The 13095-nt window shown below is 43.2% G+C and overlaps 1 protein-coding gene across 8 annotated transcripts in view; it reads right to left on the bottom strand.

Moving 5' to 3' along the window:
* Positions 1 to 13095, bottom strand: part of MMAA (metabolism of cobalamin associated A) — a 32071-nt gene that overhangs the window by 15338 nt on the left and 3638 nt on the right. For 2 of the 8 annotated variants that reach the window (XM_065904579.1, XM_065904576.1), the window contains exons 1-2: positions 10238 to 10405; positions 7442 to 7612 (exon numbers count right to left, since the gene is read on the bottom strand). The exons of 1 other annotated variant lie outside the window; for it this stretch is intronic. Coding sequence is in view for 1 of the 7 variants with exons in the window: in XM_065904582.1 (XP_065760654.1) it covers positions 10447 to 10714 (268 nt within the window). In the remaining 6 variants the exon portion in view is untranslated. Of the gene's footprint in view, positions 1 to 7441; positions 7613 to 8139; positions 8241 to 10237; positions 10408 to 10446; positions 10885 to 13095 lie in introns of those variants that run through there. 5 more of the 8 variants (XM_065904577.1, XM_065904582.1, XM_065904580.1 and 2 more) reach the window with 5 other exon arrangements.

Below are 13095 nucleotides of genomic sequence, written 5' to 3'. Positions count from 1 at the left end.
AATGACCTTCTTGGCCAACCCAATATATGGAACTAGTGATTGAAAATGAGACCAGATCAGGATGGAAATTGAGACCCAGGAAGTAGATTTTGTCTTGATGGTGGAGGAGAAACTACAGAAGAAATCTTTGGAGAGGCAAGTAACCTAATCAACTTTGGTTTTTAGGAGATAACACTAGGAACAGTGGAGAGAAGTCAAGAGTGATCAGACCCTGGTAACATACAGCCCACCTAGCAAAGACCCAAAAGAGAGGATGGGGACCTGGACCAAGGCAAGGCATTAAGGGGTGGAAAAGAGAAGCCAGATTCAAGACCTTCTTTCCATGTTAGTGCTGCCCTCAGCATGCCAGCAAATCTGGAAAACTCAGCAGTGGCCACAGGGGTGGAAAAGGTCAGTTTTCATTCCAATCACAAAGAAAGGCAATGCCAAAGAATGCTCAAACTACTGCACAATTGCACTCATCTCACACACTAGTAAAGTAATGCTCAAAATTCTCCAAGCCAGGCTTCAACTGTACATGAACCATGAACTTCCAGATGTTCAAGCAGGATTGAGAAAAGGCAGAGGAACCAGAGATCAAATTGTCAACATCTGCTGGATCATCAAAAAAGCAAGAGAGTTCCAGAAAAACACCTACTTCTGCTTTATTGACTATGCCAAAGTCTTTGATTGTGTGGATCGCAACAAACTGTGGAAAATTCTGAAAGAGATGGGAATACCAGACCACCTGACCTGCCTCTTGAGAATCTGTATGCAGGTCAGGAATCAACAGTTAGAACTGGACATGGAACAACAAACTGGTTCCAAATCGGGAAAGGAGCACATCAAGGCTGTATACTGCCACTCTGCTTATTTAACTTATATGCAGAGTACATCATGAGAAACATTGGGCTGGATGAAGCACAAGCTGGAATCAAGATTGCTGGGATAAATATCAATAACCTCAGATATGCAAATAACATCATCCTTACGTCAGAAATCAAAGAAGAACTAAACAGCTTCTTGATCAAAGTGAAAAAGGAGAGTGAAAAAGTTCGCCTAAAACTCAACATTTAGAAAACTATGATCATGGCAGTTGGTCCCATTACTTCATGGCAAATAGATGGGGAAATGATGGAAACAGTGGCAGACTTTATTTTTGGGGGGCTCCAAAATCACTGCAGATGGTGACTGCAGCCATGAAATTAAAAGATGTTGCTCCTTGGAAGGAAAGATATGACCAACCTAGACAGCATATTAAAAAGCAGAGACATTACTTTGCCAACAAAGGTCCATCTAGTCAAAGCTATGGTTTTTCCAGTAGTCATGCACGGATGTGAGAGTTGGACTATAAAGACAGCTGAATGCCAAAGAACTGATGCTTCTGAACTGTGGTGTTGGAGAAGACTCTTGAGAATCCCTTGGAATGCAAGGAGATCCAATCAGTCCATCCTAAAGGAAATCAGTCCTGAATATTCATTGGAAGGACTGATGTTGAAGCTGAAACTCCAATCCTTGGCCACCTGATGCAAAGAACTGACTCACTGGAAAAGACCCTGATGCTGGGAAAGATTGAAGGCGAGAGGAGAAGGGGATGACAGAGGATGAGATGGTTGGATGGCATCACCAACTCAATGGACATGAGTTTGAGTAAGCTCTGGGAGTTGGTGATGGACAGGAAGGCCTGGCGTGCTGCATTCCATGGGGTTGCAAAGAGTTGGACAGAACTGAGCAACTGAACTGAACTTCCATGTTAGGAGCCTCAAAGCTTGCCATGGAGTCTGACACACAGCAATTATTCTAAAGAATGCCAATCTGATCTTATTTCATTTCCCACCTGCCTGTCACTCAAGAGTGTATGAACCATTTTTGAATACTTTATTTCACTTTATTCTCCCAGACAATTCCATGAAGACAATTGGATAGTTATTCTCATTTAACAAGAGAAATCAAGAGTGAGATAGCTGACTACAGTTACAGCCAGTGGACTCAAACCCAGGTTTTTGACTCTCTGTGGCATTTTTTTCTCCATAAATTGTTTGAGAATAAAGGAGCTCCTTTGGAAAATAGATATTAGTAACTCTGTGCCTCCCAAAGTGGTAAGAAGCATTTTCAGTGTACAGTGATGGGGTAGCATTAGGAGGAGCCAAAGAACAAGCTGCATTTAAAATATTTAATTAACTTAATTTTTTAACCTTTTAAATTAATTCTTTAGTTAATTCTACCATGGCAATCTCTTACCCAGCAGAGCTATGCTCTTCAAAAAGAGCAGAGTAATATAAAGAGAAAGAGAGAGAAACAAGATCATAAAGCTCGCATTCAACAAGTACCTGATCGTCTGCTATGTGTCATGCAGTAGTTTAGCACCGGGAATGCAACAGCGATCTGACAGAACAGTGGTTCTTGCCCCCATGAAGCTAACATCCCAGTAAGGGAAACAGACAACAGGCTATGAATAACAAGGTCAGTTGGCCGGAGGTGAATGAGCAAGAAAGTATAAGGGAGAAGGCCAAAGAGGGGGTCGTAAAGATGACTGGAAGGAATTCGACTTTGCCTGAGAGGGGAAGTCAAGGGACAGAGGAGAACCCAATCTGACTTCCCTTCAGATCAACGGGATCTGATACAGATGCAAGAACAGAAAGGAGAAGAGCAGCTAAGAAACTACTGCAAAAATGCAGATGAGGTAACAGTGACCTCGACCAGGTAGGCTGCAGTTAGATTCTGGATGGATTCTGGAGGACCTGGTAACTCATGGGACAGGGATGCGAGAGAAAGAGAACACGCAAGGATGAGATACAGGTTTTATCTTGCGCCAACATCCACTGATCATAGAAAAAGCAAGAGAATTCCAGAAAAACGTCTCCTTCTGCTTCATTGAGTAAGCTAAAGCCTTCGACTGTGAGGATCACAACAAACTGGAAAATTCTTAAAAGAGATGGGAATAACGACCACCTGATCTGCCTCCCGAGAAACCTATATGCAGGTTAAGAAGCAACAGTTAGAACCGGACATGGAACAACAGACTGGTTGCAAATTGGAAAAGGAGTACGTCAAGCCTGTATATTGTCACCCTGCTTATTTAACTTCTGTGCAGAGTGGTGGTGGTGGTGGTGGTGCTTTAGTCGCTAAGTCATGTCTGACTTGCGACCCCAGGGACTGTAGCCTGTCAGGCTCCTCTATCCAGGGGACTCTCCAGGCAAGAATACTGGAATGGGTTGCCATTTCCTTCTCCAGGGGATCTTTCCAGCCCAGGAATGGAACCCGGGTCTCCTGCACTTCAGGCAGATTCTTTACCAACTGAGCTATAAGGGAAGCCCCCTCTATGCAGAGTACATCATGCTAAATGCTGGGCTGGATGAATCAAAACTGGAATCAAGATTGCTGGGAGAAGTATCAACAACCTTAGAAATGCAGATAACACTCTAATGGCAGAAAGTGAACAGGAACTAAAGAGCCTCTTGATAAAGGTGAGAGAGGAGAGTGAAAAAGCTGGCTTAAAATTCAGCATTCAAAAAACTAAGATCATGGAATCCAGTCCCATCACTTTATGGCAATTAGATGGGGAAACAATGCGAACAGTGATAGATTTAATTTTCTTGGGCTCCAAAATCACTGCAGATGGTGACTGCAGCCATGAAATTAAAAGACACTTGCTCCTCAGAAGAAAAGCTAGATAAACCTAGACAGAGTATTAAAAAGTAGAGACATCACTTTGCCGACAAAGGTCCGTCTAATCAAAGCTATGGTTTTTCCAGCAGTCATGTATGGATGTGAGAGCTGGACCATTAAGGGGGCTGAGCACTGAAGAATTAATGATTTTGAACTGTGATGCTGGAAAGGGCTCTTGAGAGTCCCTTGGACAGCAAGGAGATCAAACCAGTCAATTCTAAAGGAAATCACCCCTGAATATTCATTGGAAGGACTGGTGCTGAAGCTGAAGCTCCAATTCTTGGCCACCTGATGCCAAGAGTCGACTCACTATGACTCTGATGCCGGGAAAGATTGAAGGCAGGAGGAGAAGGGGGCAACAGAGGATGACAAGGTTGGATGGCATCACTGACTCAGTGGATATGAGTTTGAGCAAACTTCAGGAGACAGTGAAGGACAGGAAAGCCTGATGTTCATGGGGTGGCAAAGAGTCAGACAGAACTTGTGACTGAACGACAACAATAAATATCAACAGAATATAGATTTTTGCTCTAACATTTAGAATAGTGGTTTCTTACAACAATTTATTTGTAGTTTTTCTCAGAAAATCCATGCCAGCTACCTGACAAGCTTATGGCTTATATTGTAGGACTTATCACAATTTGGGATTGTAAAGTTCCCTGCCCTTTCATGCCAACAGAAATCTCAAAAGGTCTTTAAATGAAAAGAAAGAGCCAGGAAGAGGATAACATTTTAGGTCATTCATTCTTTGCCAAAACTAGAAAGCTATCCACATGTATATAATTCCAGAATTTTATACTTTCAAATCTCTCCCTGAGGGCCAATTTTCTTGGTGCTTCCAAACCCTCTGGACCTTCTGAAAGCAGAGCAGCAGCAGCTGCTACCTTTTACTGAATGTTGATGATGTGTGAGCTATTGAGCATGCATTCCCTCAGCTAAGCCTCAGAACAGCAGACGAGAGTCCATTTCACAGGTGAGGCTGGTAAGACAAGGCTGATTGACCAACGCCTCACAACTAGGGGCAGAATCTGGAGAAACTACAGATTTCATTGAGCCAGATCTATACAGTATCCACTCTAGATTCTCGTATAAAAAGAGGAGTGGTGTCATGTCGCATTAAGGGAACACCAAATAATCCTATCTGGTTGTGGCTCAGGCTGTTTATCTTCGTGTTGTTCCTTTCTTTCTCTCTCTTTGGCTTAGGCCAAAAGGAAACCTTAATTTACATTTTTGGGCAAACCTTATCAGTAGGAGATCCTAATAATGTATTAGGTGAAAGAAGAGACCAAATTTCTAAAATTTTTAATGGTTTCTTGTTCTACACAGAATAATTCCACTTGATAACTAAATGCATAATATACTTAAACTCATTAAGTTCACAAAACCAACTGGATTTTAAAGAAGTTCATAAACTTTTTAAAAGCCAATATAGAGGATTTCCCTCTATATTGGTCCAGTGGTTAAGAATCTGCCTGTCAATACAAGGGACATGGGTTCAACAATCCCTAGTCCAAAAGATTCCACATGCCTTGGAGCAAATGAAGCCCGTGTGCCATTACTATCAAAGCCTGCAAGCCATAGCGCCTGAGCTCTGCAACAAGAGAAGCCACCGCAATGAGAAGCCTGGGCACCACAATAAAGAGTAGCCCGTGCTCACTGCAACTAAAAAGCCCGCACACAGCAATGAAGATGAAGTGCAATAAAAAACAATAATACATAAATAAATCACAATAAAGGCTCGTGCTCACATTTTTTAAACAGCACCAGTATGACTCAGACTTCTATGAGGACCTTTCTGCCTGTATGTACATGTCATAGGCAGAATAGACTAAGTCTACTAGAGTGGCAAAATCATGCAGGCCCAGGTGGCTCAGGGGTAAAGAATCTCTCTGCCAATGCAGGAGACCTGGGTTCAATCCTGGTCTGGGAAGATCCACTGAAGAGGGAATGGCAACCCACGCCAGCATTCTTGCCTGGGAAATCCCACGGACAGAGAAGCCTGGCGGACTACAGTCCACGGGGTTGCAGAACCGACTGACACGACTTAGCAACTAAGCAAAAACAGGGAGAAGGGCTTCTCACCTGCTCATGTATCTAAGCACCTTTTCCTGCTTTCTTATAGAAAGAAATCAAAGACCCTGGCCAATAATCAAACTGTTGGAATGAATTTTCACAATTCCTAAGAATATGGTTTCATCCTACAATTTTACACTGAGCACCAGGAAAATAAAAGAAATTTTCTAGCACTTACAACACTCAGTAAGATACCTCAAAGCACCACTATTCCTAATAAACCATTAATATATAATGAAAGCACCAAGTGGGCAAAAATACTGAAAGAGGTTGGGTAAGTACATCCCCTCTCCTCCAGGAGGGATCATCACATGGACAGCAGAATTTTAAGGTGTGTGGTTTCACACTTGTTTTCCTCTAAATATCTTTTACATCCATCCCATTCTCTTACCATCATGCCCAGATTTCTCTATTATAATGGCTTTCAAACTCTAATAGAAGTTCATAGAAAGAAACACACTTACTCCAGTCAATACACAGATACTTGAAACAAGCTCTTTAATTCCTATTACATGTGCTATATGCTAATACTTTTCAAATTTTTCTTAAAATGAAGATTGTAATCTACCAATGGGCACAACCTATTATATCCATTGCTATGGCCAGTATTTTTTAACAAACTTGTCTTTATGGAAATTTTAAAAATTTGTGCATCAAAAGACAATGTCAACAGAGTAGAAAGCAACCCACAGGATGGGAGAAAATACTTGCAAATCATATACCCAACATGAGATTAATATCCAGAATATATAAAGAACTTCTGAAACTCAACAAAAACAACCCAAATCAAAAATGTGCCAAGGGCTTGGACAATTCTCCAAGAAGATACACAAATGATCAATAAGCGCATGAAAAGATATTCACCATCATCAATCATAAAGACAATGCAATTTAAAACTACAATGAGATACCACCCCACACCCATTAGAATGACTGCTAACTATGGCCATTATTAATTCATCTTCCATACTACCACTTATCCTCATAAAATGTAAAACTGACTATATTACTTCACTTAAAATACTTTAAAACGCTTAAAATACTTTAAAAGTTCCTCGTGTATTACCTGTTCAATGTTTTCCCCCTGTGATTTAGCCATTCATTCACTGAGCAACTATTTACTGAGAGTCCACCATATGCTAGGTGCTCTCTTAAGGCCCTAGCATACACTGGTATGCGGATCCAACATGGCTCCTAACATGAAGTTTACAATCCAGCCCGGACAGTCATTAAATAAGTTTCATATTCTTTATGAGTGCTCTTATCCACCTTTCCAACTGAATTCATCCCCCTCCTCCACTCTTATCATATTGCTCTAACTATCCTGATCTTCAAGAAGGTCCCAGAAAAATTCAGTCTTTAACACATCATGGCCATTGTCCTTGATGTCCATTCTAACTGGAATGCCTTAATCACCTCGCCAATTCCTCCTCAGCCTTCAAGATTAACTTTAAAGGGTTTCCTCTAAAAACATTTCCGTGGCCTCCTTTCTACACTCCTTCAGTCACCATTTCTAACTCTTGAAATCAGCATTACAATGCTGATCACATCATTTTGTGACCATTTTTTTTTAAAATGTCAGTCTTCCTAGACTGATTTATCATTGGGATCCACAACATAGTTTATCAGTCAAAGAATAAATGAATGAATGTATGCTATAATTTTGTATGTATAACTCCATCATGTTGATTACTCAGTTGATTGATGTTTGAAAACTTACATTTTTCTAGATTTCACTGTATAAATATATTTTTAGGACTTCCTTCTTAAAGTCTGATTTCAATATATGGGTGTTTTCCTTCATTAAAAATTTGTTCAGCAGCAGCCAGTCTGACTTGGATTATTTGTCTTGAAATTGATCCAATGAATATTCTTAATTTCAATAACTACTCTGGCAAGAAAAAGCAGAGAGGATTTCCAAAATCAATACATTAGGTCAGTGTCTGCGGCACAACAGTTCATACAGGCAAAGTGGTGTTACACCATGTGTTTCCATTTCTCCATGCTAATTACTACTAATGTGAAGCTAGGCTATCAGATGCCATCAATCTGTTTACCATCTCCCACCACTCTCATGCAGGAGACCCAGGTTTGATCCCTGGGTTGGGAAGATCCCCTGGAGAAAGAAATGGCAACCCATTCCAGTATTCTTGCTTTAAGAATTCCATGGACAGAGGAGCCTGGAGGGCTCAGGTCATGGGATTGCAAGTTGGACATGACTTAGCGACTAAACCACCACCACCACCCCCATTGGAGGCTTTACTTTCTCCTTTTCAAATAATTTTCAGAAAATCTGGGTAGAACAGAATGGCTTTTTAAATAAGCAACTTTTAACTAGGTCATTGTTATAGAAGAGTCATACAGAACATGCACTGAACTCATGCAGGGAATATTCTAAAAGTTCTCTGTCCACTTTACCTTTTATCACTTTTCCAGTTGGGACTGATTTCCCAACTTCTACTTTAAGGTTTCAGTCTTCTGGAGAAGTCTCGATTTTTCTAAATCGATTTTCTAAACACCAGCCGATGTTTTGATTCATTTCCACTGCTATGACCCTAGTTCAAATCTGAACTAGTCTTAAGGGGCTCTGAGACTAGCTATAGGACCTGGGCAATCTCTACTACTCTCCATATGAAAATATTAAGACTGACACATCACAGCCAGACTATGAAATGAAATTGTGTGCATGAGAGGGCCTGGCACCAACAGGTGTTAACCAACTGTAAGGAATCATCTTTTCTTCCCTCTCTTTCCTGCCTTCCCCAATCCTCCATCTTGGATGACACAGCAAGACTTATAGTGAACCATGAATGTGATCTCCTTACTAATCCACCTCAAATTCCTCCAATAGTTTCCCCCATGCTAGGACAGTAGTTATCAGTGTGGTCCCCAAACCAACAGCAACTCCAGCAACTGAGAATGGATAAGAGGAAAATTCTCAAGCCCCACCCCAGAACTTCTAAAGCAAGACCTCTGGAGGTGGGGGCCGTGCCTGCCACTCTCTCACAAACCTGCCAGGTAATTATGATGTAAGCTCAAACTTGAGAACCCAGTGCCTGAGGATACAGTCTAGTCTGGTATTGAAGGGTCTCCCAAACTAGTTTTCCTCCACTTACTGTACTTGCCTTCTCAGGCTTCTACTAAGAAGAGTTTACTTATGATCTTCCAAACTTCCTATTCACTTTCCCAACTGAGATTTTACTCACTGGTTACATTCTCTTTTCTTTCTTTCTTTTTTTTTTTCTCTTTTCTTTCTTTCTTTAAATATTTATTTACTTAGCTGCTTCACATTGATTCTGCAGCATGCAGAATCTTTAGTTGTGAGATCTTAGTTCCCCCACCAAGGAACTGAACCCGGGGACCCCTACACTGGGAATGCAGAGTCCTAGCCACTAGACGAATGAAGGGAAGTCTTCACTGGTTACATTCTTCTCCTCCATGACACCTCTCCTCAACCTAGCTTAAATCCCACTGTTTTCTTAAATTCCTTCCTGACAGTTTCCAGAAACTTTCTCCTCTTTTAATTCCAATTATTTTTGAGTACTGCAGATGTCACAAACTGGCTGTTCCTGGCCCATAAAGGGTATGTGAGTGCATAACGAATTGGTTGCCAATAACAATAAAAATCAAGAAATATTACAAAGATAGATATTTTTGTCCTGTGATGGGGAAAGTCAGATCTGTGCATGAGGGACCCACATTCCCACATGGCAATAATCAGCGGAGGAGCACATGTTTCCAGCACTCACCAGCTTTTTCCATGCCAAATATAGGTTTTTAGACCTCTTCAAATATCTTAAACCATAACTTACATTTCTTATGCAACTTTTTATGTGTTGTTTTTTGGCTCTCCTAATAGAATACAGCCCTTAAAGGAACTGAACTGTCCTGGCTTTCATTACCTTGAACACAAAACGATATGAGGTTTTCATTATACAAAAGAATATTCTGGACATTATAGACCCCCAAACAAGCAGAAACGTACACAGGCTTTTGGGAAACTCCTGATTTTCTACCAATTTGGAAAACCTATAGTAGTGTTTGTTTTCCAAAGTATGTTAGGGCACAACTCTCAAGGTAATTAAAAATTTTCATGCCATTTTGGCTTAGACTGTCTTTCATAATAACAATTTGTATTTATCTTTCATAATGATAAACACAAATTACTTGAATACAGTCTGTCTGCTGGAAGAGATCTAGCCCACGCCCAGCACGGTATTTCACCGAACCTCGATGCTGTCTGTGACTTCCCATCTAAGCCCTATTTTTATTTACTGATTTTTATTCCGTTAAAGACGAGTTTTAACCTCCCTCTTGGGTAGTTGCTACACTGAACTACAGTGCCTTTTTAGAGGCCACCGTCTGGTTAACCGTTTGCCAGCGGCGAAGTAGGAGTCACTTTATAAAAACTGTCTTACCGCGGCACAACGGTAAAATCACAAGCTTGTCCAAAATAATGAAAAACTTAACACGCTGTTCACAGAGAATCTCCTTTTTCAGGAGAAAACCAACCAACCTTCCCTGTGAATCCATTTTGCCGACGCTTGCTCCTTCACACGTTTCCCGCACCCCTATCATCATCGGACTCAATCCCAGGCTCCTCTTCCTTTCCCCGCCCCGAATTCTCCAGGGGGCGCCCCAGACGCAGAGCTGAGCCCCCGGCGGCCAGAGGCACGAGCCTGGCCCCAACCCGGACGCGGCGCGCAACCCCCGCCCCGTACTCACCCGCCCGCGGCCGTAAGAGTGCAGGGCCCTCCTGCCCCGCCCCTTCCGGTGGGCAGCGTCGCCCCGCCCCGCGCTCTCCCGCGCGCAGGCGCAGCGCCCACTGCCGGGTGTCGGGCCCCGGGGAGCGACCCAGGGCCGGGCGGTGGCGAGGGGCGTGGCATGGGTCCCGGCAGGCGTGGCCGCGGGATTCCGGTGTGTGACGCTGGTCCAGGGAGCCTGAAGGCCTGGCGGCGTTCTCGAGGGTGGGGAGATCCGCGGGGCGCCGCATGGGGCGCCGGACATCTGTCTGAGAAGTGCAGCAGAGAAGGGCGGTTGACGGTCTTTACGGATAGCTTTTGCCCTCCTGCAGGTTCACATCGGCTCCAAACTGCTACTGCTGTCACTTCAGTCGTGTCCGACTCTGTGCGACCCCATAGACGGCAGCCCACCAGGCTCCGCCGTCCCTGGGATTCTCCAGGCAAGAACACCGGAGTGGGTTGCCATTGCCTCCTCCAATGCATGAAAGTGAAAAGTGAAAGTGAAGTCGCTCAGTCGTGTCCGACTCTTAGCGACCCCATGGACTGCAGCCTACCAGGCTCCTCCACCCATGGGATTTTACAGGCAAGAGGACTGGAGTGGGGTGCCATTGCCTTCTCTGTCCGGCTCCAAAGGCGGAGAGTAAAGTCCTTACTCTCCCGGCCTCGGCGCTTCGCGAAGCCGGGGAGACGGAGTAGACGTCTAGTCCGGTCCGGATCCGCGCAGCCAGCGGCGGTCCCAGCCACAGACCTTTTCCTAACGCTTCCTGGAAGCTTAAAAGTGTATGGGTGTGAAGTAATTGGCCTCCAACTAATAAAATAAAATTAAAAAAAAAAGTATATGGGTGTACGTATGTTCCCCCATATATATATATGTACATATGTATGTATGTGTGTATATATATATATATATATACACCTATGGCTGATTCATATTGATGTAAGGCAGAGGCCAAGACAATATTGTAAAGCAATTATCCTCTAGTTAAAAAAATACGTATATGGGTGAAGGGTGAGATACGGGTCGTTTGATAATCTGGTGAAATTAAGGGAACTAAAACTCGGCAAACAATTTCCAACCTGTAGGAGTAAATGCTCAGTGTTTAGTTGAAATAGAACTCGAGTTTTTAAAGCATGGCGTGGTTTGTAACAGCTGAAGGGCTCTCAGTGTTTTCTCTTAAAAGTTACCCATTTGTACTGATTCAGTTCATTTCAGTTCAGTTCAGTCGCTCAGTCGTGTCTGACTCTTTGCGACCCCATGAATCGCAGCACGCCAGGCCTCCCTGTCCATCACAAACCCCCGGAGTTTACTCAAACTCATGCCCATCAAGTCTGTGATGCCATCCAGCCATCTCATCCTCTGTCGTCCCCTTCTCCTCCTGCTCTCAGTCCCTCCCAGCATCAGGGTCTTTTCCAATGAGTCAGCTCTTCAAATGAGGTGGTCAAAGTACTGGAGTTTCAGCTTTGGCATCAGTCCTTCCAATGAACAACCAGGACTGATCTCCTTTAAGATGGACTGGTTGGATCTCCTTGCAGTCCAAGGGACTCTCAAGAGTCTTCTCCAACACCACAGTTCAAAAGCATCAATTTTTCGGTGCTAAGCTTTCTTCACAGTCCAACTCTCACATCCATACATGACCACTGGAAAAACCATACCCTTGACCAGACGTTGGCAAAGTAATGTCTCTCCTTTTTAATATGCTATCTAGATTGGTCCTAACTTTCATTCCAAGGAGTAAGTGTCTTTTAATTATGGATTACTATCTCCTAATTTGTACCAAAACCAAGGACCCACGCTCACCGCCGCCAGAAAGTCACCCAAAGAGGGAAGGCTCTCGCCTAAAATGGGGGTGAAAATGAACATGCTAAATATTTGCGACCTCACTGCGAGTCAGAATAGTAACTAAGTTTTTCGGAAACCTGTTGAATCCTTTGTTGTTGTTATTGTTTAGTAGCTTAATTGTGGTGGACTCTGGGACCCCATGGACCGTAGTCTGTCAGGCTCCTCTGTCCATGGGATTTCCCAGGCAAGAATACTGGAGTGGGCTGCCATTCCCTTCTCCAGGGGATCTTTGCTGCCCAGAGATTGAACTCCTCCTGGTTTCTGCCTTCTGGTCTGGTTTCTCCCTCTGGTTTCTGCCGTTTCCAGGTGGGTCTGTACCACTGAGCTTCCCTTGTGACTCTGCTGGTAAAGAATCCGCCAGCAATGCAGAAGACCTGGGTTTGATCCCTAGGTTGGAAAGATCCCCTGGAGAAAGGAAAGGCTACCCACTCCAGTATTCTGGCCTGGAGAATTCCATGGGCTGTATAGTCCATGGGGTCCCAAAGAGTCGGACACGACTGAGTGACTTTCACTTTCATGAGGAAGAGTAGTAAAACCTGAGCTTGAGTTCTAGGACTTTTAGGAAATACTGGTATCTCCCATATGTTTGCTGTAACGTAGTAAAGACAATCATTAGGCAATAGCAGGGATCAAATTACAGTGAATAAAAATAGTCGTAAATAGGTTCCTAATTATAATATTATAATTAGCGTCTGGAGCCGAGACCCCAGGCCCCGCATATGATTTGCATAATTGCATGTCTGTGGGAGGGATTAGACCTTCCTCTGTTACTTGATGTTGATTCTTACTGAA

This window comes from Muntiacus reevesi, chromosome 13 (assembly GCF_963930625.1).
Source record: "Muntiacus reevesi chromosome 13, mMunRee1.1, whole genome shotgun sequence".
In the NCBI taxonomy this organism is placed as follows: Eukaryota; Metazoa; Chordata; class Mammalia; order Artiodactyla; family Cervidae; genus Muntiacus; species Muntiacus reevesi.
This window is presented reverse-complemented; position numbering and strand designations above follow the sequence as displayed.